Below are 26,438 nucleotides of genomic sequence, written 5' to 3'. Positions count from 1 at the left end.
AGAAAATGCAATGAATTTGCCACTTGATGGGGTGGGGCGGGGGGCTTTCAGTGGGAGGGAGGTCAGACTATTCTAAATCTCTCTTCACCAGTGTTGGAGTCATTGGGCCATTTGGAAATGATAAACAGTTGCGTGGTGTGTGCGGTACTGTAATGGACAGTAGCTCCGTGAGCCAAATCCCTCTGACACTAACATTTCACGAGGCTGATGCAGCATGTGCCCTATATACAGATTGTATAAGATCATGTGTGTCTGTCACCACTGTCTGTGACCCTTTCCGGTAATGTATTAGAACACAGAAGGCTTCCCCGGGTCTCTTTGGAAGCCAGTTAAGTCTGCAGAACTGATTGGAGCTGATGAGGTCAGTTTCAAATAACCAAATCCATGTGGGTCAAGTGACAGAGTCGATTGCTTCCTTCTGACTGCCTCTCAATGGGTAGGACGAAGAGCTTGTTGGGAGATTTCAACAAAATTTTGCAGGTCAGCTGCTTCATGACACTGCTATTATCATTTTTATTATTATTAATATTATTAGAAAAAATAATAAGAATGATGCTACTACTAATAACATTATAAATAATAATAATAATAATAATAATAATAGTAATAATAATAATAATAATCATCATCATCATCATCATCATCATCATAAAAAATTCTACAAAGATTTTGCATATCTGTGCAGTAATGTTTTTTGCTGAGTAAAGAGTCATACAGTATATGTATATTATTGGCTTGAACTGCTTAAAATAAATCCTTACTTCATTTCCTGACCTCATTTAACAGTCAGCACAAACACTTAAGGGGGTAATATCTGCCTCTCATTCATCTATGAACTTGATACTTAAATAAATAATGTTCTTTAAGCAGCACACAACTGAATATTTGTACCATAAGATGATTTATTCAGCTATTATACATTTGAATATCTGATTACTTCTCAGACTGGGTTCAGTTGTCCAGTCCCTCCATTGGTATGTATGGGAGAAGGGAACCCACTGTCTGGGAAACCTCATCCTACAGCACTCTTAATATGTAACTTAAAGTTAATGTAAAAGCTAAAAGCGAGGGTGCTTGGCCACAGCAAATGCATTTTTATTATTAATAACCCAGTTGAAAAGCTTGTTTTTGTCGTTCAGGCTCCCGTGTAGCTTTGTCTGTCAAAGAGACAAATAAATAAACATTTTACAGGGAGTCAGTTTTGTATTTCAGACCTGGTAATGGGAATGGGGTTTGTACTGGCAATAATTTACACAGAGGACATACTTTACTACGCTCATCAGTTCTGCCTGCTGAGCACATTTCCACAGTGTAGGTTCCAAGAGGCAAGCAGTAAAACACATTTTAATGGCTTTTATTAGCGTTGAAACTCATCCTCTGACTAATTAATCACACCAGCAGCTATTAGCCACTGGTGTAGGCTTCTCGGTCTTAACCCCCCAATCTAATCTCTCCCAACAAGATGGGTGTCGTAGTTAAATGTACGTGTTTCTCCAATGACCTTCTGCGCACCTTTGCAAATTGACTAATTGCATAATAAGCTTCCCTTGATTAGTGATTAGCTCATTTTATGGTTTTGAGACAAGCTGAGTACTAAAACAAAAACCTCCACTCACAGGAATTCTTACAGTATCAGTAGTGATTGTTTATACGAGAACGAATTCAGCTGAGTACTAAATGCAGTTTCGAAATCAAATCAAAAGTACGGAATTAGCCCCCTGAGGCGTTCTCATACAAGTAAATTAAATTGTGACAACCCTGAGCTCTATACAGTATTTCTATTAACTTAAAACTGTGGTACTAAAATTGCGCAGTTTTGATTGCACTAGCTGGCAGCGCAATCCACAGTACTGTTTGAAAACAAGATGGTGTCAGTCACAGTGAATGCTGTGTATGGGAGAAGAGCTAGCTAAAGTATACATGGTAATAAACTTCATCAAGTTTTCTTATCATTAGAAGCATTTGTTGCACGCAAATTTTAACACTTTTTTGTGATTCCAGTAATCTTGCAGTACTCATATGGGGACAATGGGACTTCATTCCATGAAGAAATACATTGTTGAATCCCTAGCTTTGGGAATCATTCACCCATCATCATCCCCAACAGGAACTGGATTCTTCTTAGTGGACAAGAAAGGCAGGCCGCTGCACCCATGTATTGACTATCGAGATATTACAGAAAAGAACCGTTACCCCCTACCGCTAATCTCCTCTGCCTTGTCTACCTTACAAGGTTGCAAAATCTTCACTGAAATAGACCTTCACAATGCCTATTACTTGGTGCGGATTCGAGAGTGGGATGAGTGGAAGGCCACCTTTAATACCCAATCCGGTCACTATGAGTACCTGGTGATGATATCCAAGTTAGTGTATGTATACCTGGACGACAGCTTCATGTTCTCCCGGACCCCTGATGTATAATTGTATTACCTGTTCCTCGGTATCTCTTTGTTAATCATGTATATAACCCTACCTGTTTGTTGCCAGATTGTCTTATGCCCTGCATTCGTGCTTGTGTCCTTGTTCTTTCCAACATTCTTCTCTCCTGCTCCTTTTACCTGCCTTCCAGGTTCCTGGTCCTAAGTTCTGCCTCCGTCCAAACCCAGCCTTCTGAGCCCGTCTCCTGCCCTTCAGTTCTCTAGTCCTCCTGCCCTCCTCCCGGCTTCGACCACCACTCGTCCTGTGACTTTGCCCTGCCTGCTCTACTGAACTAAGGTTGCTCTGGACTCCTCTTGATTCTTGTATCGCCCTGTTTCACCATGTATTGACCTTCGCCTGTGGAAATCTGATCAAAGCCTGCGCACAAAAACATGTTTCGGGTTTCAAGAGGTTCTAAGTACTGAGTGTATAAAGTAATTTATTAAAATAATAATGTCAATGTTAAAATAAAAAAATAAAAAAATATTAATAGAGCTCAATATCCCTTGGTATGGTGCTGCTGAAAAAGATGCATGGAATAGGCATTCATTAGATTTTTGTTTTGTTTCTGTGGCATTCTGAGACATGGTTGGCCCGCTAAACAGACCAAGGTCAGAGGTAATAGCAGTGATTACAGGAGCGGCTGACTCGGTGAGCTGGACGTGTTAGCCCCCGGTCGGGGGAAGCTGGGGACCGGGTGAGCTGCAGTGAAGCGGCAGCTTTTGGCCACCTGCCTCCTCATTTCCCATGAATTTCCCTGGTGTGCATGCTACCTGTGAATCAAGCTCCAGTGAGTCTCACAAACACGCAAATCTTTAGTGGTCCCTGTAGGAATTAGCAGGATACATGAGCATTTGGCTTTATAATTCCCTTTAAATGGGTACTCATATCTCTTCATTAATGCCCTCATCAAGGCACAAAGTTTTCATAGGATTAAATGTTCTCGCCATTATATTTTTATAAAAAACATAATTTCTAACTTTCTAATGAAAAACATAGTTTGTAATATATTATGTAAATATTTAAATAAAACCTCAGGTCTGTTTATTTCTATAGTTGAGTCTAATTTTGAAATATACTGGATAATATATACCGTTTTCTATTCATGGTATTGATATAAAAGCCTTGTAGTATCAGTGCAATGTGATTTATAAGCACTCAGCACAGCATTTTCATCAGTTAGAGCTATGCTCTTGTTGACATGTCTTCAAAAGCACACTGCAATGTAATAGTTATTTTACCTTGAAAATTCAAAATCCATTTTATACTCAAGGTTGTAAATCTAAAAGTGTAAATACAAAAATACAAACCACTGTGATGTGGTTTGTGTGTGTGTGTGTGTGTGTGTGTGAGAGTGTGTGCGAGTGTGTGTGTTTATGTATGCATGTGCATGTGTGTGTATTTGCATGTGTGTAAGTGTGTGTGTGTGTGTGAGAGAGAGTGTGTGTGAGTGTGTGTGTGTGTGTGTGCGTGTGCATGTGCGTATAGTGACAGAGGGAGAGAGAGAGAGCTGTGCCTCTGAATTTGGAGACGTGCTCTACTGACAGTTACAGAGTTGGGTTTATAAATCCATTATTCATTTCCTCCATAACTTTCTGAAGTCAGTCATTTCACCTTCATCCAAACCCAAAATATCAATATTCTGTGGACCTGCAGCGAGGAAATGAAAGGCATAAATACCAGGAGGAAAGATTGAAACGAGCATGGGTGGCCTGTGGGGGGTGGAGTGGTGGGGGGAAGGGGGCGGCGAACGGGGGGGGGGTAGGGGCGTCTCTTCATCTGTAGTTGTAGCTTGGAGAGGACACAAGAGGATGGTTTCTCTTGCTGACAGATCTGGGTTACCATCTGGGTTTCCCAAAAATAGTCTTAAACAACCGTTCGCTTGGGACTTGTTTTCCCAGCTTCCCTGGGGGAGTTTACCTTATATACTGCAGATTAGGCAGCCTCCATCCCTTGAATTCCTTTTTGCATGCTCGCATACGTGTCTGGAGTTGCGATGGCTTTGGTGTTCAAATCATCATCGCTCTCTGAAACCGCGAATACACAAGCACACGCATACACACATGCATGCACAAATGCATGCATGCACACACGCACGCAAGCACACATACACATACACACAGATACAGACTGAGACAGCTACACCTATCGATATCAACATCGAACGAAGCAGCTGACTACTTATTGCTTGACAATTGCTATATAGTTTAAAGCTCCCTATGGCTCTTGATGTCGTTATAATCACTGCTCCACGATGGATAGTGATGTGACCATTCAGCTACTGTTCCAAAGACATTTTTTTAGAAGAATTATCATGCTGATTTCTGTGCAAAGACAAATATTTGTATGTGTGTTGTGGACACAGGGACATGTTTTCCAGCATCCCACTGAAAGGGAGCACCATGTAGTCCTTCTGTGTCCTTTGGCTTGCTTCTTTTACATAACCATATAACCATCAGTTTCAGCAACAAGTTAAATTACCTTACATAGTAAGTTATCACAACAACAAAAGAAATGTTTCATGATACAGTTAGGAAAACACGCTAGAAACTAATTTTGTTCCAAGTTGTCAACGTTCCAAATTGTTTCAAATTTGTATTTTTTAACAATTACCAGCATTTAATAAGATACAGAAAGTACTTCAGACACAGTGGCCTCGTAAACCATTCAGACCCCTTCACTTTTTGCACACTTTGTTGTGTAGTAAATACAATTTTAAATGGATGGAAAGGACATTTTCCTCACCAATCTACAATCAAAAGCCCATAATGACAAAGTGAAAACATGTCTTTAGGAATTTTAGGACATTTAAAAAAAAATCAAAAACTGAAATCTCTCATTTATTTAAGTATTCAGACCCTTAATTCAATACTTTGTAGAAGCCCCTTTGGCAGCAATTACAGCTTTGAGTCTTCTTGGTATGCTTTGCACATCTGGATTTGGGCAGTTTATCCCATTCTTCCTGGCAGATCCTCTCAAGTTCTGTCAGATTGGATGGGAAGCGTCTGTGAACTGCCATCTTCAGGTCTCTCCACAGATGTTCTATGGGGTTTAAGTCTGGGCTTTGGCTGGGCCACTCAAGGACAGTCAGAAACCTGTCCCGAAGCCACTCCAGCGTTGTCTTGGCTGTATGCTTCGGGTCATTGTGTTGAGAGGTGAACCATCGCCCCAGTCTGAGGTTGCCTGCACTCTGGAACAGCTTTTCTTAAAGGTCCTCTCTATATTTGGCTGCATTCATACTTCCCTCAAACAATCTCCCTGTCCCTGGCACAGGAAAGCCCCACCATAGCATGATGCTGCCACCACCATGCTTCCCCATGGAAATGGTGTTAGCCATGTAATGAGCAGTGCCTAGAGTTCTGTCCAAACATTTACATTTTTGTCTCATCAGACTAGAGAAACTTTTTCCTCATGCACTCAGAGTCCTCGGATTGTGCTGCCATATGCCTTTTACTCAAGAGTGGCTTCCGTCTAACCACTCTACCATAAAGGCCTGATTGATGGAGTGCTGCTGAGATGGTCGTCCTTCCGGCAGGTTCTCCCATCTCCGCAGAGGACTTCCAAAGCTCTGTTAGAGTGAGCATTGGGTTCATGGTCAAGTCTAGGAAGAGTCCTGGTGGTTCCAAACTTCAACCCTTTCACAATTATTGATCAATTTCAAAAAGTCTACTGAGAGTTTCTTGGACTTCATGGCTTGGTTTTTGTCCTGGCGTGCAGTGTGAATTGTGGGACCTTATATGCACAGGTGTGTGCCTTTCAATTAAATTTGCCACAGGTTGAATCCAATCAAGTTCTAAGTTCAAGGATAATTAAAGCAAGGAGGGTGCGCCTGACCACAATTTGGAGTGCCACAGCAAAAGGTCTGAATACTTATGTAAATGAGAAATTCCAGTTTTTGATTTTTACTTTAATTGATTTGCAAAAAGCTCTAAAACATGTTTTCACTTTGACATTATGGGTTATTGATTTACCATTCAAAAGTAAATCTACAACTCAATAAAGTGTGCAAAAAGTGAAGGGGACTGAATATTTCTGAAGCCAATGTATGTTTTTGCAACGCAGTCTGAATGTAAATGAAAATAAATAGCACTGTTCTGTATTTTGACTATCAGGGCCTCTCCCAAATAATAAATACTATACATATAAAAAAATTAGACGTAGGTGGATTACCCTTTTGAAGAAGCATGGCTCATTTTCCACATCATCTGTTTAAGCAGTTATACTTTTAAACAGTATTTAAGGTTGGACAGCAACCAAATGCCTGTGCCATATCACGTCGTCCTGCCTTCCACTGCCAGATTTATGCTCCTGTTGCTGTTCCTGGCCTGTCTCTCTGTGAACAGGAACACCGGCGGGAGTCTTGCTCAATGCACGTGTCTGAAATCGATCGGCACAGATGGTCTATGAGATAGAGGATTGAATTCGCTGAACAATTATTGGAAAGGAAAACAAGCATAAAAAACTCAATAGCTGCACACGGACAAAATAGAATTAAGAACCATGTAGATTAGAATACATTAATCAAAATGAGGATTGTTTTAACTCATAAAGCTGCTACATTACTGTTAAATGATTTTACATATTTTAGAATCCCTTGAAATATGGAATAAATCCCCACATGAATATACAAATGTTTATGTTGGTGCTTTTATATTATTATATTATATTACATTACAGGAGATTATAAGGCGTACTTTTATCCAGAGCAACCTTTACAACTTCTTTTCTTTGCATATAATTCAATTTATAGAGCATAGTTACCATAGTTACCATTGGGGTTAATTACTTTGCTTACGGATACAATAGCAATACACCACCTGGGACTCAAACCTACAACATTGGAGTTGTAGGAATAGTTCCTTGACCAAGGATACAAGCAGCCATCTGGACTTAATCCATCTATTGCAGTCAGTGTTTTCTTGACACTGTCAGAATTCAGGGTACTCTAGAAAAAAGAGGCACACTTTACTTTTGAAACTGTTGAATTGTTTGGAGGGAAAATATTCTTTCTTGTCTGGAATCGACTGTTAACAGTGAACGATCCCAAAATTGGTTCAAATCTAGAAAGTGCTTGAGTCACTCACTGTGAGTCTCTCTGTCTGCAGCCTCCCCTGCCAATGAGAATGAAAACGCTTTTTAGGACTTCTAATGCCCCAGTAGCCTACATTTAGGAGAACCCCTCCGGCCTTTCAGAGAATCAATGTGTACACACAACTTGCCCTTGGGTATATCCAAGCTTTTCGAGTATTTTGGCCCAAGTTGCCTCTGCATGCAATTCCCCTTTGCTGGCATACACACAGCTATAAAACAAAACATTAAATGCTTTGCATTGGGGATTTCAGCATAAACAAATAATACACATTCATATATTAATAACTTCAGTAGAGAACTCAATTATTTTATTTAGAAAAAGAACATTTGAATATGTAATAGACATACCGCCCATTTAAGTTCAGCATTTGGACCAATACCAACAATGCCAGTAATTATGGATCAAAAGATCAAAATTACATTGCTGTTTATAGGCCCTGATCTTTTATTGATTGTTCAAGCAAGATAACACATCAAATCCAAGATGCAGAGTGTCACAATAACGCTGTATCAGTGCAGCAATTACATAAACATGTGTGCACTATAATATCCTTTACCTAAGTGAGTCTATGTGTCATATCTTTGTTTTACTGATTACGGCTTTTCTAATTTCTCAAATGATGGCCACTTAATTTACTTACCTTGAGCATCCAGCCCCCTTGAACTGTGCAATACGCAATTTACTCCATTCCTAGGTAGATTAAACCTATTCCGTCAATCAGTGAAAGGTACCTGTAGAGAGCAATTTTCTCTCTAAAGTCTGATTCATTCTGATTCAACACATCAATAACAATTACATGAAAGCATTTTTTACTATTAAGGCAATCTTCTTTGTCCTCACATCAGGCCAAATATAGAACAACTATTGCAATACATACAGTATTCTACAATCTAACAATTGATGTATTTGCACAAAGCACGTGTCAAGTGTTTTGACATTCTCTGGAATAAAAGCTTTTACGTAATACAGAAATAAAGCTTTTAAATTCACATTCTGATTGTGTAGAGAAGTTCCATATGATTGTGAAGTCAGCAGGGATACATAAAAATAGATTCAGAACCTTACGTAACTCCCACCAAGAGCTTCACTTTACATAATACTGTTTTAGATCCCAGTGTACAAGTCCCCCACCTTCTGTCTTATTGTGTTACGTATATATGCACAGTACAGGATATGCCTTTTATATTTTCATACACTTGTTTGTGACTCCAAGGAAAACCCAGTGTTCACTGTAGTGTGCTGGTTGCTCCTGCAGGCAGGCAAAATGGAGAAAGATGTGCTAAACATTGTTTACCATTTTACTGCAGCTGAAATCATTAGACTCACATATATCCCAACGACTGGGATTGCAAACTGCATCTGTATGGTGTCTGATCCTGACAAATATGATGCATTTTATTTTGTTCAATGTCTTTTTAAACACCTTAGATTTTCAAATAATTTAAATCTGCATTTGTTTAACAATTAATTAATGTTGGGGGTGTGAAAAAGGGCTTGGGATGGGCACAAGGGAGTAATCTATAAGTGTAGATATAGTGTGAGGACCATAGCTTTTCTTCTGAACAAATAATTCAGTGCTGTACAAGTGTCTATTAGGCTGTGCATGGGTGCCATGTGTTTACAAATTAATTTCTAAAGACAGCTAATCAATCCTAGCATACTTTTTTGTTTTCTTTTATTATTGTTATTATCTTTTCTTTATTTATTTGTATTTTCATCTGGGATGATATTTTCTGTCTGCAATGGTACATTTTCATCAACTGAACAGCATTGTTTACATGTTGCTGCCATCAAGTGGCCATTCCTTTCACTGCATCATGCATTTTTAACGTGTCACCTTTAGATAAGTCCTGATTCAGAGGGTCCACATGTGTGACAGAACTGAAGGGCACACAGGCCTATCAACAGCATGGATCATCGTCATGCACTTGCATCAGTCAAACAGGTGATACAAGTGGCTCTGCCAATACTGTACTATACTGTGTGCTCATAGGCTAAATGCTGTCCCATATCCTATAGAAAGTCAAATGCACAACGACTCAGGACAAATCCAGACCTCAGTTGGTGTTCTGTCAGTGGACTCTGTCTGGCCGGCCATGTGATGCACACACACACACTCACAAACCCATGTGCATACATGCACACACACACACACGCACACACATGCACACACACAAATACACATGCATACACACACATGCATGCACACACACATGCATACACACACAAGCAAATATGCAATATCAACAGTATCGCTGTGATGCATGAGCACACACACACAAGCATGCATTTATACATGCATATGCACACACACATACACGCACACATGCATGCACACACACGCACACATGTATGCACACATGCACAGACACATGCACACATGCATGCACACATATAAGCAAATATACAATATCAACAGTATTACAGTGATGCATGAGCACACACATACACAAGCATGCACGTATGCATGCACACATACACACACACACACACACACACACGTCTTTACAGCTACCCGTACAAACGGGCTAGTGCAATAAGCATGTGCCTGCTGAATTGTATCTGCTGTAACTGCAGTTATGGTTTAGATTCAAATGCTATTTAGTCTATTTCTAGCAGTCTTTGCCTGGAAATGCATCCATAGTGTGTGGTGTGTATCCTGGTCCCAGTCTTATAAGTATTTCCTTTTGGGTTCTCCAGTGTCCTCCCACAGAGTAGTTCCTTCAGCTTCTCTGCACTCTAGAGTAGACCAAACAAGCCCTCGCACTGCCTAATTCCCCACATCGTAACTGCAAATTGTACTCAGATGCCCTAGCTGGTTAAAGACTGAAATATAATACTGAATAGAAATAAAGCAAAACAAAATGTGTACACAAAACATGTCCAAATGCAAAACAGTATGTGTACACACGTTTCTGTGTATGTATACGTATGTATAAGTGTACAAGTGTACATGTCTCTGACATTTTTGTTATTTTTATTTTTTTTGGGGGGTTGAAGTTCCAACCCCACGCCCCACCCCCAGCTACATCCCTGATAATATGATATATACGGTATATGCTATAAAGAGAAAAAAGAGAGGAAGCTTCTGAAAATGAGAAAGAGAAGCAATGGCAATGCTGGGGGACACATGTCTCAGCCACAGTGCTTCAAGCACCCCAACAGGCATGCTGACTGATTTTGGGGTGACATGTGTAATGAAATGCAGGGTGCATGGAGGGTATATTGGTATACGGGGCCTCTGCCACACCATCAAGCCCCTACAGTATGGAAATAGAATGACTGCATTCATTTTGTGGACTGTGTTGTGTGCAATGCATTATGACAGAAACAATTAGAATTGTACCTGCTTCCTACAGAAACGCTCGGATGAATGTGGCTGTTCTATTCAGCCCGTTGAACACGTGGAGGAAATGACCTGTAGCCTATAGCACTCTCTCTCTCCTTCTCTCTCTCTCTCTGGCGCGCTCTCTCTCTCTCTGTCACTCTCTCTCTCTGTCTCTCTTGGCTGCTCTCTCTCTCTTGGCTGCTCTCTCTCTCTCTCTCTCTCTCTCTCTCTCTCTCTACCCATGTCCCACAGCTCGATATTTGCTTTCGCTCTGCAGCCATCGGGCTCGATCCGATGCAACCGACGGGCTATCAGGTTGCATTAGCACTTTCTGGCCCATTACAGAAAGGCTCTTTATGTTCTACTAAAAGCACATCATGTTAAGACACATCGGGGGACCCTTACATAAAACACAGCGTAAGGGATGCGACACGGGCAGGTAAAATATTAATAAGCTGCTGCAGGCTGTCGTTAATGGATATGTGTGGAGCCCTGTCCATTAAATCTGTTGTGAGACTGGTCATCCTGTGGTTGTGGTTTTGTGATTGGGGTCATCTTTCTAGCAAAGTGAAAAGGATTTGAATAACATCCTAGAAGAACGCACTGAGACCTTTCAGACTGAATTGTTCAAAAATGTTGGTTCTTTGTGAAAAGACCTTAGAGAGCCAGTCAAGCCAATATATATTTTCAGTTTGCATTACAATTTTTATTTTGTAAAATAACAAGTCAGTGGTAAAAATTAGGCAGGAGAACGTTCCACTCAATGTTCCAATGTAATCAGCTAAAGCAAGTCGACAAAAATCTCTGAGGATTGTCATTTGACTGATTAAAGGAAACAGCAAAGAATTACACAATCTGCTGAGAAGGTAAAAAGTGAAAACAGGAATTTAATTTCTGAGATTAAAGTAATTCTCTGGACTTAACTTTAAGGACTGTAGAACCTTAAACTCTCATAGTATACACTCAGTGAGCACATTATTAGGTATTTATTAGATTTAGTTTTTTAGACTTATTATGTCTTCTGCTGTTGTAGCCTTTCCACTTAGAGGCTTTATGCATTGTGTGTTCAGAGATGCTCTTCTGCATAACACTGTTGTAATGAGTGGTTATTTGTGTTACTGTCACCTTCCTGTCTCAACCAGTCTGGCCATTCTTCTATGACCTCTTTCATTAACAACACGTTTCTACCCACAGAACTGCTGCTCACTGAATGGATTTTCACACCATTATCTGCAAACTCTAGAAACTGTTGTGCATGAAAGATCAGCAGTTTCTGAGATATTCAAACCAGTCTATCTGGCACCAACAGTCATTCCACTGTAAAAGTTGAAAGCAGAGCATTTAATAATAAAATATATTTATTTTCTCATATAATTTAAAACAAAACATTCAGCAATCGGCAGTATATCTGAAAGGATAAAAATATATCAATTTGGACACTTTTTAGGAAGAAATGGATTCCATTAAAAAGCATTTTGTATTATGTTTTCTAAAGCATTTTCAAGGTTGCAATCTGTATTACATAGCGATCAATATTACATATCAAATAAAGTCCTGATTCGTAAAAGCAGTACATTAAAAATGTGGGACCGAGCAGAAATACATCCGTTCAGTATTGAAGTGGAAAGTCTATTTCAGTTTCACAATTTTAACAATATGCTCTCTTTCTCTCTCACACACATACATACACGCCCACACATGCGTGGACACACACACACACAAACACACACAGGCACACACACACACACACACACACTCACACACACAACACCCTTTATAAAAACAGTATGATGTTTCTGTTTGTTTGTAATTCCTTCTGCCAATGTAAAAAATAATAGGTTTTCACTTAAGGCATATTGCTTACTTACCACATATTATATTATATTTATATTTTTCCATTTTCAATTTTATCATTTTCAACAGTAGCTTGTTGTTTTCTCTTGGTTCAGACTGTCAGGGAGATGGCATTAATTTGTCTGCTATGACAGATTGTGAAAACAGACAGCTCTTTTTTCATATTTAAGGTGTTAAAATTCGACACAGCTTAAACCCAAACCACAGGTGCAGATGTTTGTGTTAGAAACCGTAAGAGACAGGACAAAAAAAAGTACACCAAATGAAATGATGTTGTCTGCGCTGAAAGGGATAACATGTTTCCTCAGGGAGAAGTTAATTATATGCCTCATCCCAGCAGGAATGAACAAGAGCAGTGGAAACAGAACAAGCCACAGGCAAATCTTTGAAAATGTTGCCACAACCACACTCATTCAATGACATGTGCACATAACATGAAAATGTGAATATACTATGACAATGAATGGCTAATGCACAAAAGTTTTTAACACTTTTTGAAGCTCCAGAGTCAGTACTAAATGACTGTTGTATTTTCCACTGTACTCTTGTTCCTGCACCACGAGTAGAGGAAACACAGTCAGCACATTCAAAGCCTTGGAGTCTCTTCTCTTTATGAATCTTTCTGTGAATGTATGGTGAGATGTGTGTATGTGTGTGTGTGTGTGTGTATGTGTGTGTGTTTAAACAGAGAAATAAAATGGCTTGTTTTTGAAGTTCTTGGAGTTTGGGCAAGAGAGCACTGGAAAGCAGTCTCATCACACAGAGTGCAAAGAGCCTGCTGTCAAAAACGCATGCATGAATAATTCATAATATACTGTATAAGGCACATGAGTGTTGTTCAATTACAGTACATACGATTTTCTGCAAAGACATCGATAGTGTTTTGGAGCTGGCATTGAGCATGCAGACAAAACCACTTTTATCACCTTTATAATCCCATTTGCAAAACAAATAAAGTTCTATTGAGCTGCACATTAAAAAAATCTTATGTGTGCGAACTATGAATTTAAAAACAGTGCAACATCGCCACCTAGTACACAGAAATATAAATTACAGATCAGGAATCGGACTTTAATCTTTTCTCCTTCCCAAACGGACAGTGGGCTCAAGCCTCAGCATGCAGTCCAGTGTTACAGAAGGTAAAATCAATAAAATAGATTTTTTTCTCCGGGCCAACACTTGACACTTTGGAGGCTGATATGCCTCTTATAATGACCTTATTGACCATGTGAAAGGACTGTTGTTTTATCCTATAATTTCATTTTTGGTTTAGCTAAATATAGATCACGGTCATGACCTCGAAGAAAACCATTATGCAGTGTCCTCTTTTGTTTCACTGAATGGATTAGTTTTATAAATAATTAAGGGGCTTATGCTTAAATGTCCAGCTGTATATAAATGCATTGTATATAAAACAGTTATCCATGTAAGTAATTGAGGATATGAGCATCTCTTGAATTCAAAAATGCAATGCATTTGTCCTCTGAACATAACATAATATAACACAACATAATGGCGAGAACAGGCCATTCAGCTCAGCAATGCTCGCCTTTTCCTACCACTAAGTGTACCTACTGCTTAGTTAAATATTATCAAGCACTGTATCAAGGGTCTTGAAACCCCCAGTGTTTCTGTCTCCACTACAAGACCTGGCAAGCTATTTCAGGTGACCATTCACTGAGTGAAAAAATAGTATCTTAATATCTGTACAGAATTCATCATTTGGCAATTTCCATTTGTGCCCTGTTGTTCTGCTAACCGAACTCACCCTGAAGAATTGCCTGTATTTCACTTTGTTAATCCCTTGAAGGAATTTAAAAGCCTCAATCAAATCCCCCATTAATCTCCTTTTATTAAGATTAAAGAGATTAAGCATATTAAATCTAGCCTCATTATATTTTACATGGAATCCATCTGGTTGCCCTTCTCTGAACCTTTTCCAGTGCCTCTATATCTTTCTTGTAGTGCAATCCCCAGAAGTGGACACACTACTCCAAGTTTGTTCTAACAAGAGTATTGTATATAAGGTGAATATAACTTCCTTTGATTTGTAGTCAATACACTTGGCTATGTATTCTAGCATCTGTATGTTGGCCTTTTTTACTGCTATCGCACCTTGACTAGAACCTGAAAGGCTTTGATAAACTATTATTAAGTATTTTTCAACTTGAGTACTTTCCAGGTTTCCACCCACTTCTGGATGCTGTTTAAATCTTCCCAGGCTACTTTGGTAGATTCCAAATAGTTAGCAAAACCTCCTAGTTTTGTATCATCTGCACATTTAACTAAAGTACTATCAATGTGTCTGTCAAGGTCATTTATGTAAATGAGGAAGAGCAGTGGCCCCAGCATGAAACCCTGAGGGACTCCACTTCCCACAATATCCTGCTCAGATAAGGTTCCTCCTATTACTACTCTTTGTGTTGTATCCCGAATCAGTTCCAAACCAACTCTGAAATGGTTAGTGCAATTCTAGTGCAAACCTTCCTAATTTTGATAATGAGTTTGTCATGCGGTACCTTTTGAAATGCTTTTAGGAAATCTAAATATACAACAACATAACCCCAGCTAACATAAAAACACTTGGTAGCGTCCTCAAAAATGTGTCTCTAATGATAGATTCTAGTATTTTACATGTGATGCAAGTTAAACTGACAGGCCTGTAGTTTCCTGGTTCAGTCCGGCCCCCTTTCTTATATATTATTATTATACTACTGCAAGATTAATCACTGCATCACTGTTACATTCCCCTGTGTTGGAGTCTCTGTGTGTCTGTGGCTGGCTCCTACAGGTTGTAGAATACAATACAATGGTTGTTGTCTGTTTCTTTTGTGAGTTGGCGTACACAGTGTGTTTGTTGTTTGTTTGTTGGCAGATAGCCAGGGACATTTTCTTTTTTTGTTTGAGCACAGTTTATGTCAAAGCAGGGAAGATTCAATCTTTTTTGTTTTTTCACAAGATGCGGATAGATTTTTTTTCTTTGTGTTTTAGGTTTGGAGCAGTTTAGCAGGCCTTTTTGTGCCTGGACCATCCTGCCAACTTAATCATAGTTTTCCCTTTTTGATTCAGTTGAAATGTTTCTTTTGGTTTGGTGGTTTTTGTTTTGATTTCGGTCCATTGTGTTGCCGAAATAACATGGGAGACGTAACAGTCACGTTTTTTTAATGCACTTCATAATTACTAATAATTCACTTTCACAACTGTCCATACATCTGTTTTTCTATATGCTATAGACATATTTAAATTCTATTCATATAAAAATGGTTGGTTTTTGTTTTTATTAGTGGTGGGATACCTTTCGGATGCTCAAAGTTCAGAATCACCGAGCAGAAGCACTTCCACGTGATGCAATGACATATTCGACACTAAGGCAAGGTTCGACCAGTGCTAATGGTATTGTCATTGTCAGTTGAAATTTCTCGGAGAGCCACAAGATGGCGGTATTATGCTTATTTTCCAGCCCCCAGAGTGCTTACCTGCTTTTTTTAATGTCTCTATACAGCCGGATTTTTTTACTGAAGTAGTCAAGTTCGCAGAACCTCACTGGCATAGTATTATTATCAGGTGCATTAGTAGTGTAGAACAATAGTAGTAGTAGTCAGTTATTGGAACTGTGTGATATTCCAGTTTGTAAAAGCTCTCAGCAACACACTAGTTACCTGTTGAAAACTGTGCCTGCTTTAATGAAGTAAGAGATTCAATAATAATAATTTAAACACCAGGGAAATAAGGTCCAACACCAGCTTGTTGAAAATGGTATACGTTCACAATACATTTTCTATGAATGTCATCCTACAGTACCATTTCTGCAACATTCTGCAATGTGAATACAATGACCAGCATATAGTTAGTTGGTATTCTGTAATTACTGAAGTATTCACAATAAGATTGCATTCTGTGTTGTGTTGTTTTTGTGCTCTCAGATTGTAGCTTGTTATTCGTCAGCAGCATCCACGGGGTGGATACATTTATGAATGGGATGATGATTCACCCGTTACGACTGTTCAACATGAAGTAAAAAGCAAGCTGTTATTCCTGAGATTAATGTGTATTGAAGCATTATCCTTGAAGCGATCATGTTCAAGGATTTTGCGCAAACCAAGAGGTAACAGAGAGATTCAGTTCAATAATTTAAAGGAGCACTGTCACGCTTGTTTCAGTTGAGAGTACTTGGATTAAATGGTTACATTCTGTGAGTAGGGATTTTTAAAATTACCGTCTGTGTAGCCATTTCTTAAAAATGGGGCAAAATTTATAAGGGCAAACACTTAGCCGAGTTAGAGGACGAGCTTTTCAATTTTGACGAATAAATACAACCACTTTGAACTGGAATTTACAGAGGAACAATTTCGTGAGCAAGAGAGACAGACAGCGGAGAACGAGGCAGTCGAAGCTAACAGAGAGCAGAGAAGTGGGAACAGAAATTGGTGTCAGTGTGGGAACTGTGAACGTTACCGAGATGGAGAGCCTTTGCTGCCGCAGATGGGATCAAGAGCAACGGCTGTAGGCAGAAACCAAACATGGATAATAATAATTAATAATAATAATTATAATAATAACCTATAACCCTTGTTACATCTTGCAGTACTTACCGACTTCTCATGCAGCAGTAGGAGGATTAATTGGAAGACGTATCCACAACCAAGCTTGTGATACAGCTTGTTAGCTAGATATTCCTCGTTGCTTAGTTGCCTTCCTAGACCGCTTGGAGGTCTTCTAATTAATCCTCCCATTGTTGCAGAAGAAGTTGATGAGTACTGCAAGATGTAGCTAGGGTTCGAAGTTATTATTAGCAGTGATGAAAACTTTGTGTTTAGTTTCTGCCAACAGCCGCTGCCCTCGATCCCATTCGCAGCAGCAACGCCTCTCCGTTTCGGTAGGCATGGGTTCACAGTTCCCTCACTGACACCAATTTCTGTTCCCACTTTTCTGCTCTCTGTAGCAATAAGAGCTTTATAACCAGGTGGGATATTTGGTTCCATAAAGATGTCTGTATCTAATAACTTATATTTCTACCAAACTGGAAATATGTTGGTCAGACATACAATAAAAACATTTTATATAATGTTTTTCATGCAACTCCTGAATTCTATATTTTTGTTCTTATATTGGAACATAATATTTTAGCATAGATAAATGCTATCAAGGATTGTTAGAATATGCCTTTTATTGTCTGAGTCTGTGGCGAATTAAAGGTTGTAAACCATGAGCATGGAAAGGGGAAGGCTGGAGTTTTATTGCCCTGCTTTGGAAATAAGACGCTGATAAGCATCTAAACTGCGGGTCTTTTTAACAATCTGGCATCACCGTTTTGTGGTTTTATTGCATGGCAGTTTGTATTATTATAGAAATATGTACGCAACAATAATTCGGTACATCAATGACTCAACCACAAGGGGGCAGAATTGATAGAGTTTAACACAATAACTTTCCAGCCTCATTACTTCTCACTTGTAAAAAAAAAAAAAAAGGAGGGATCGGAAGTGGGCACTAGATCTTGGTGGAATAACAACACATTCTTGCAAAATCAATAATAGAACGTCAATATGGATGGCATGTTCTGTTTAACTTCATGTAAATTTAGGGTATCCCCCAGTTACAGCGCAACAAATGTACTGTGCTGTGTCATAATTGGGAAGATGCATAATCCATCATGGTGTCAACTGTGGTGTAAGCAGGGTGTTCTCGACCCCTATCACGCAGATGCAGCAGACTTGTGCAGCAGCATTGAATGACATGCAGGCTGCAGCTTATGACAAGGCCCTGATTGGATGGAAGCCAGAAGAGGCCCGTCCTGGTTTGTTCTTTGAAAATTGACAGAGGATGGCAAAGCTATAGGACACGTGATTGACACTCTTTTGTGAGCATTCCTAATTCGGAACATCTTCTCTCAATTGGTAACAGGTGTTGCTCATATCCCTTGTGTCATGTTTGAGAACATAAAATTGGATTGTTTCTGCTCTGAGGGTCGGGAGGCATATTCCATGTGAGTAAATTGGAAAGTAAAACTTTAGTTATATAGCACTTTTCTAAACACAAGTTTACAAAGTGCTTTAACAAAGAATCAAGAGCATCATAGTGAATCAGTGAATAAAAAGCTGTTGAAAAGGGTTGCTTCCTACCACCTGTGAGACAGAAAACTGAACCTTGGGCCATTCAAAAAATATCTGCACCATGTACCAAATGATTGAGACATAAGAGACTAAAATCCTCTTTAACCCTCATGGGTGAAACCTGGACCTCTCTGAATGGGCCTCTCTGAATGAGCCTCTCTGAATGGGCCTCTCTGAATGGGTGCCGCGGTGTATCTGGAACAGCGGCTGAAATTAATGCGGTGGTCCATGGTGAGATAAGCCTGTCACAACGTATCCACGGGTGAGGGGGATGTCAGCTCATCTCTCCTAAAGAGAGGCGTACCGTACCCGCTGAGACCAGGGACTATGGTGGCACCATTCAGTCACCCCTGGACACACATTTCCAGGATCTAAGATCAGCACTTACCCGTACAATTTCAAGATAACTCTACGCCTAAAACTACAAAATTATGCAAAATATGTATGGGTGCATATTATTATTATTAGTAGCAGCAGTAATTGTAGCTGTAGCAGCAGAAACAGCAGCAGTAGTAGTAGTAGTAGTGGCAACATTAGCAGCAGTAGTAGTAGTAGTAGTAGTAGTGGCAGCAGTAGTAATAGTATTTGTAGAATAGTAGTAATCGTCGTAGTAGTAGTAGTAGTAGTAGTAGCAATAGTAGTAGTATTAGTAGTTATTGTAATAGTAGTATTAGTAGTACTAGCAGTACAGTTGTAGTAGTAGAGCAGAAGCAACAGAATAGTAGAGCAACAGAAGACACAGGCAGTCTCTTATATCAAATGGAGAAACACGCAAATTCAGCCAGCGTTGTTATGCTTATTTAAATAGCTAATGGATTATGCCAAGTTTCTGGGGCAACGGTGCTAGACTGCTTATCAACATGCTTAAATAATATTTTTTCTGATCAATTATTCAAAGTAAGCTATTTATAAATATGTATCATGTAAGCCACAACAGGACACATGATGAGTGGAAGTTCATTATTCCCCTAATCATGACTATAAATGAAGCCTACATTGTGCCTTATAATGCAAATTTACTGCCTATTTCATTGAGAAGGCAGGATAAAAAGACAGAGACATTTTGTGGGCATTGAGCTTGATCATTGATCATCAAAGCTTCTACTTTTCATCACATGGTTAAATGGTGCTTGAGCTATGTCCATCACTGCAGCTGCCAGAATCAATGCTATTGATGTAGACAGGGTGGTTTGAATATCCTGGGATTTTCCACACACAACAGTCTCTAGAGTTTGCAGTGAGTGGTGCGAAAAACAAAAAACATGCAATGACCAGCAGTTCTGCATGCAAGAGCATTGTTAATAAGAGAGGTTAATAAGGGCCAGACTGGTCAAAGCTACAGTAACGCAAAAATAACCATGCAACAGCGGTATGTAGAAAAGCATCTCTGAACACACAACACATTAAATCCCTAAGTGGATAGGCTACAGATAAGACTAATAAATACCAAATAAAGTGCTCACTGAGTGTAAATGTTTCAGAGATGAGCGCTTTGGATCCTGGGCAGTTTCACTTGGCCTCCACACTTTGCTCTTGCCATCACTCTGATACAAGTCAATCATCTGTCCGCTATACCTTTTTCCAAACCTCTGCGTGCTCTTTTATGAACTCCTTAGCCACCTGTAACCCATCCTGTTTTGCGGCTAACTAGCGGTTTGCATTTTGTAGTGTAGCCTCTGTAGTTCTGTTCATTAAATATTCTGCAAACGGTAATCACTGACACATCCACGCTGCCACCTATGGAGTGTTTCTGGCTTTCGGACTGGTGTTTGGGGATTTTTGTGAGAATTCGGAAATCCTTGGCCTACATAAACCTTTGTGATTTGTCCAAAGGCAATCAAAAGCCAAGAATAAAGATTAGATATTGAAAGGTCTGTTATACAGTACCTGCATTAAGCGGACACACAGGACTAATCAGAAAGACCCGTGAAGCCATTTGTCCCAAGCATCATGGTGCCCTGAAATAGGAGGATTGTGTATACAAGTGTTGTAATTTCTACAAAGTGAAATCTAAATCTATATACTTAACTTTTAATAAAAGCTACAAATCTCCACTTTGAGCACATGTGCATTGTTGTTTAAAATCTAAACTTGTGGAGTACTGAACCAAATGGCCAAACATATCCTCTGTCTGGTTCGACTGTCTGAAACTATTGGTATTAATTCAAATATTTGTTCAAACGGTTATCATTACATTCTGGATGAAGAGGCAATTCAAGCCAGACCTTGTGGAATATGTTTATATAAGACAAGCAAGCAGTGGAATTTGTTGAATAATTTGTCTCAGAGAGAGAGTGTATGTGGTTCATCAGAAAAACGGAGATGTGAGAATGTGGCAAGGATTGCTCTGAGTAAATGCAGGCATGTGTCTGTGTGTGTGTGTGTGTGTGTGTGTGTGTGTGTGTGTGTGTGCGTGCGCCTGAATGTGTTCCTGCATACATCCACACACACTTACACAAATGCCTGCATTTACTCAGAGCAACCCTTGCCACATCTTCATTTTTCTGATGAACCACATACACTCTCTCTCTGAGACAAATGATTCAACAAAGCCGTGCTTGTCTTATATAAACGTGTGTGTGTGTGTGTGTGTGTTTGTGTATGGGTGCGTGCATATGTGCATGTGTGTGTTTGTGTACAGTTGGTGCTTGAGCTTGTGTGTGATGATTAGAATGATAAATATGTGAGCTCACTGTCAAATGCATGGAAGTCTGTATATAGCTTTGTGTGTGTGTGAGCATGTGTTCAGTGAGAGAGTACATGTGTGTGTGTGTGTGTGTGTGTGTGTGTGTGTGTGTGTGCGTGTGTGCGCTTGGTTGGTGCACGAGCGCATGGCTTGGTGAGAACGCGAGCATGTGGATTCAGTGCCTCAGCAGTGCTTCTGCCAGCCCAGAGTGTGGATTATCAGGAACCCAGTGCGATGTCTCCTCTCTCCATTCTAACACACCTCGCTGTTCTCACTGTAGTCGCAGGTAGGTCTCTCTCTTATTGCATCCCATAATAATCAAATTAATTAATTACAGCATAGTAGCAGGTGTGGGTGATGAACAAAGTAACAGAACTGTTTGGAGTGAGGACAGGATTCCTTTTCTTTCTGGACTGTGGGAAAAGAGTGGGGCAGCAGTGGGGAAAGGTGTAATGATAATGCATGGAAAATATGATGCTGGTGACAAGGACAAGGTGCTGTGGGCTGAAATAGATTTGAGCAAGCTGGAATTCTTTGTTTTGTTGATCAGTTCTGTGGGTTTGCTTTACTGTATGAGTGTTACCATTTGTGCTGATGCTCAGTAATCTGCCACAAATATATTATTATTATTATTATTATTATTATTATTATATATTTTTTAAGATCTGGTCAAAACTATTGTATATGAGTAGCAACATCAGGAAAGCTAACCTGTGGAGGGAGGGAAGAGGTTATTGAGTGATGAATTAATAAATTACTTTTTGAGTCATGGTTAATAAAGGTGAGTGGCTGCAGTCTGTGTTTGACAGCAGGCAGAACGAACACAAACCTAACAAGACATGGCTAAAACCTCTATGGCAAGCAAGACCTTTCTTTAATGATTACAAGATGAAGAGATTTCAAAGGGACTACAAAGATGCTGGTTAAAACAAGAGACAATAATCACTAATCAATATCTTTTAATTGCCATGTTCTCAAAAGGAAGCTAACAGACAGACATGCAACTTGTTGATGATCATTGAGCTTTTTATTTTTCTTTCTTTCTTTTTCTTTCTTTATTTCAATATCAATCGCCCCCTCTCGATTGGTTCAAAAATGTGAGTGTTTGACAGCTCATTATATTGTAAACGATTTGGGGGTTCATTAAACCTTACTCTATCTTCACTTCTTTGTTTTTTGTTTTTTTTGCAACCACTGTTTTGATGTGCTGTGTACAATTTTATGACAGTTTTTTTACTACCAAGCATTCAAGGATCAATCAGTTACTGTACAGTATGTCACAGGCAAGCAATTCATTTTTACTGCAGTAAATGTATAACTATGCCAAGTTACTATGACTATCAGGAAAACTGCCAACGGCCACTGGGGGCGCAATGGATTAGAATAAGTACAGACTGAAAAAGGGCCATTTTTTATGAGAAACAAAATGACTCCATCAAGTAATTGAAAGTTCATAGTTCTATTCAATTTGTCTGTGTTGACTGTGTGTGCTGTGTTTAGAGTACATGGTATCCTGAAGCCATACCTGATCTTGAACTCATGGATGGAGGACAGTATGGCATTTATAGTGCAGGAGTCATTTTTGTATTAATGTGTGCTTGTCATATCCAGTTTCTTCCTATGGGCTGGAGTGAGTTTACATACATTCATTCCTTTTTACCACAGTGAAATTTTCAATCAATATGGTCACAGGATATACCATTGGAAAGTGTTAAAACTCACATTTGTTTCAGTTTAAACTATTTTAAGAGGCCATTGCTTTTGTGACAATGTTTCCTTATTTTATAACACGTGAGGTGTAAAACAAGCAGAATTCTTTTTCACCTGCGTAATGAAACTCTAAACTTTTCAGTGTGCACTGAGACTGTTATTGATGCCTAAAAATATCGATGTGTTATTAGTCAGTATAAGGTGGAACAGGTCTGCTTTTGAATAATAAATGGCATGTGAAATTGTGGGTTTCTTTGACTTGTTGATAGGGATTCAGTATATGACAAAAACGTCAGTCAATGGACCATAATCAATATATTTGTATACTAGATGTTATTACTGTAATTATTGTAGTTTTCTAACAATCTTCAGGAGATGCTGCTGCCAGAGGGGAGGGCAGGGAGAGGGATGTTGAGAGGGAGAGGTAGGGGGAGTATGACTTTTTCTATAGTATTTTACACTTCATAAGATGCATAATATCATTGTGCCCTTTGGAGTCTCCAAATGGCATTTTTGGAAACCTGCCCAGATATAAAAATCCAGAATGCTCATTTTTGTTAATAATTGCATGAAAGATTTGTCCAGCATTGTGGTGGCATCTGTATCCATTCAAAAACAAAACAACTTATCAGTGACAAAAAAACTTCCAATTCTCTAGTCTTTAAGCTTGTACTAAGGAAAAAGGGGCAATTCTTAAGGGTTAGATACTACAAATAAATTTTCTTGAATTAGCTTAGCACTTAACTTTGTGGTTGTTCACCTGAATTTTGGCACTCCCTAACCATACTGAAGCCAGAGTGAGCTATCATAATTTAAACAGGCATTTTCAGCCATAAAAACATTCCGAAAAAATGTTTAGCATTTTTCAACAAAACAAACCAATTGTTTTATCTTACCATGGTCTCAACAAGACACTGTACGTCATCTCCTAGACTTTTCTATTTTGTTTTCCTCTCCCCTGTTTTAATGGTTTATGGAGCGCTGGCTGGAAAACCTACCAGTTTGGCACCTGTGTACTGGAGCCGAAAAGCTCTCAACCTCTTGGACCCACAGCTACCCAGATAGACTGCAGAAGGCAGGGCTGTTCACTTACAACCCGCGTGGACCGTTCTTGTGTGGGAAAGAGAACTGTAAGAGCATAGCCCATAACAGCCTATGGTATCCCCTTTGAATGGTGAGTCACAACTGTGTGCTGAATCAGAAAACCAGCCCCACACAAAGAACCCCCTCAGCTGTGAGTAATAACCTGTAAGGGGTTCACTCTAAATCATGAAGCCCATAGGAACTTTGCCTAAATAACTGTGATTGAGGTAAAATCTGAAAAGTCTAGATAACATTAAAGCTGGCCTGATTCCTCACCTATTTTCTAACTAATAAGATGAGAACCGTAATAACTAGATATCATTTACTGTTCATTATGTCTACTATACATTCCTCTGGATAAATGATTTAATCTATAGGTTCAATGTACCTCCCAGAATAGTTCTCTGGCAGGTAATCTGTATGGGATGTATGAAGTTTGCCCTTGAAGGATCCCAGAGGCCCTGACTCGATTGCAACTGTCTGCAAGTTATTTACACATATTTATAACTCTGGCTGTGAGGATATACTTTCTGGTGTCAGTGTAAACAGAGGGCCTGTGTGTTGTGGAATGCCTCTGACCCCCAGCCATGAATCCAGCATGCTAATCAGACATTAATCTCAGGATTGTTCAGCTGATCCAAACATCAATGGATTTAGGTTTCACCTTTAACAGCCTGTGGCGTTTATGTGTATAAACACAATCAAATGTATTCATTGATACAATCAGTGGTTAACAGGGCATTACAGTGTAGTTCGGAGACATCAGGGAGTAGGATTGCATCCGCTATAAAACACGACATTACCCTTAAAAAGCTACAAGAGTGTGAACATGTACCTTGGTTTTGGATATTGATCTTAATTCAGTGGACTAATCGGATCTATTGTTGCATGGAGCAGCCAGGGCGGCTTGTAGTATGGCCCTTAATGGCCATATTCCAGTACAATCGCTCCACACATTATATGGTTCATAAAACCTCACTCTCTAATTGCTAATTCCACAACTGCATCCTTCGGGGGGATATTCAGAAAAGCAACAGTTGTGCTGGGTGGCTCATTCAGTTAAAGCACCACGCTTTGGTCCAACAATGAGCTGTGTGGTCCCAGATCGAAGCCAGCCTGTGCCAGTGGTGACTGGCTAGCAGCTCCATGGAGCAACGCACAATAGCTGATTATGTCACCCAGGGTATGCAAGAGTTCAGTCAGGTAGGGGTCTGTGATTCACCACTATATAGTGACCACCACAGGTTGAGTGGGCACCTGTATACTGCATGTACATTTACATTTACATTTTTGTCATTTAGCAGACGCTTTTAATCCAAAGCGACTTATAAGTGCATAGGTTCTTCCACAAGTTAAAGCATCACATCCATAACTAGTAAAATACACATGAAGTGTTGTTCTAAACATATAGTCATCATAAGTGCAATTATTATTTTTTTTTTTTAGACAAGAGGGATAAGGATATCAGAAAGGGGGTGGGGGAAATCAGGAGGGAGGACTAAGCTATTAAGCATGGACTAAGCATGGACTAAGCATGTCAAAGCTACAAATGAAAGGTTCTCCTCTGACTCCTCATTGCAAACCTGCTGATGTCTACAATCTCTCAAATCGAGAGTAGGGCTGCAGTCGCAGGCACTCTCAGACATTCAGGATTAATGTGAGAATTGGACATTCAGCTCCACATTGGAAAAAGAAAAAACAGTAGTTGATCCTGGCCCTACAGTAATTTATTATTAAAATTAAGTGCAGATCTAACAGGTGCAATACATCAACGTCCACTTTAAAATCCCCATAACAGTTGTTAGATTACCAATGTGTAAATGACTCTGGGTTGGCACTTTTTATATATTTTCTTTAGTACAAAACAGGTAAGTAAAAAATAAATAATAATGTTTAATTTATTTTTTAATTTAAAATGATTCATTATGATAATGTACACTCAGTGGCCATTTTATTAGGTAGACCTGTACACCAGCTTGGGTTTGTGTTCAGGTGTTTTTCAGACCAAAGCCAGAATGGGAAAAAAGTGTGATCTAAGTGACTTTGACCATTAAATGATTGCTGGTGCCAGACAGGGAGGTTTGAATATTTCAGAAACTGCTGATCTCATGGGATTTTCATGCACATCTTTAGAGTTTGCAGGGAATGGTTTGA

General features: G+C 39.4%; 1 protein-coding gene across 1 annotated transcript in view; it reads left to right on the top strand.

Annotated features, from left to right (window-relative positions):
* The first annotated feature begins 2,028 nt into the window (after positions 1 to 2,028).
* Positions 2,029 to 26,438, top strand: part of LOC133123520 (relaxin receptor 2-like) — a 50,288-nt gene continuing 25,878 nt past the window's right edge. The window contains exons 1-2 of the mRNA XM_061233991.1: positions 2,029 to 2,415; positions 18,396 to 18,489. Coding sequence (XP_061089975.1) covers positions 2,029 to 2,415; positions 18,396 to 18,489 — 481 coding nt within the window. The remainder of the gene's footprint in view (positions 2,416 to 18,395; positions 18,490 to 26,438) is intronic.

Source organism: Conger conger, chromosome 3, assembly GCF_963514075.1.
Source record: "Conger conger chromosome 3, fConCon1.1, whole genome shotgun sequence".
Classification (NCBI taxonomy): domain Eukaryota; kingdom Metazoa; phylum Chordata; class Actinopteri; order Anguilliformes; family Congridae; genus Conger; species Conger conger.
The sequence above is the reverse complement of the archived record's forward strand: the minus strand, read 5'-3'. Positions and strand labels throughout refer to the sequence as shown.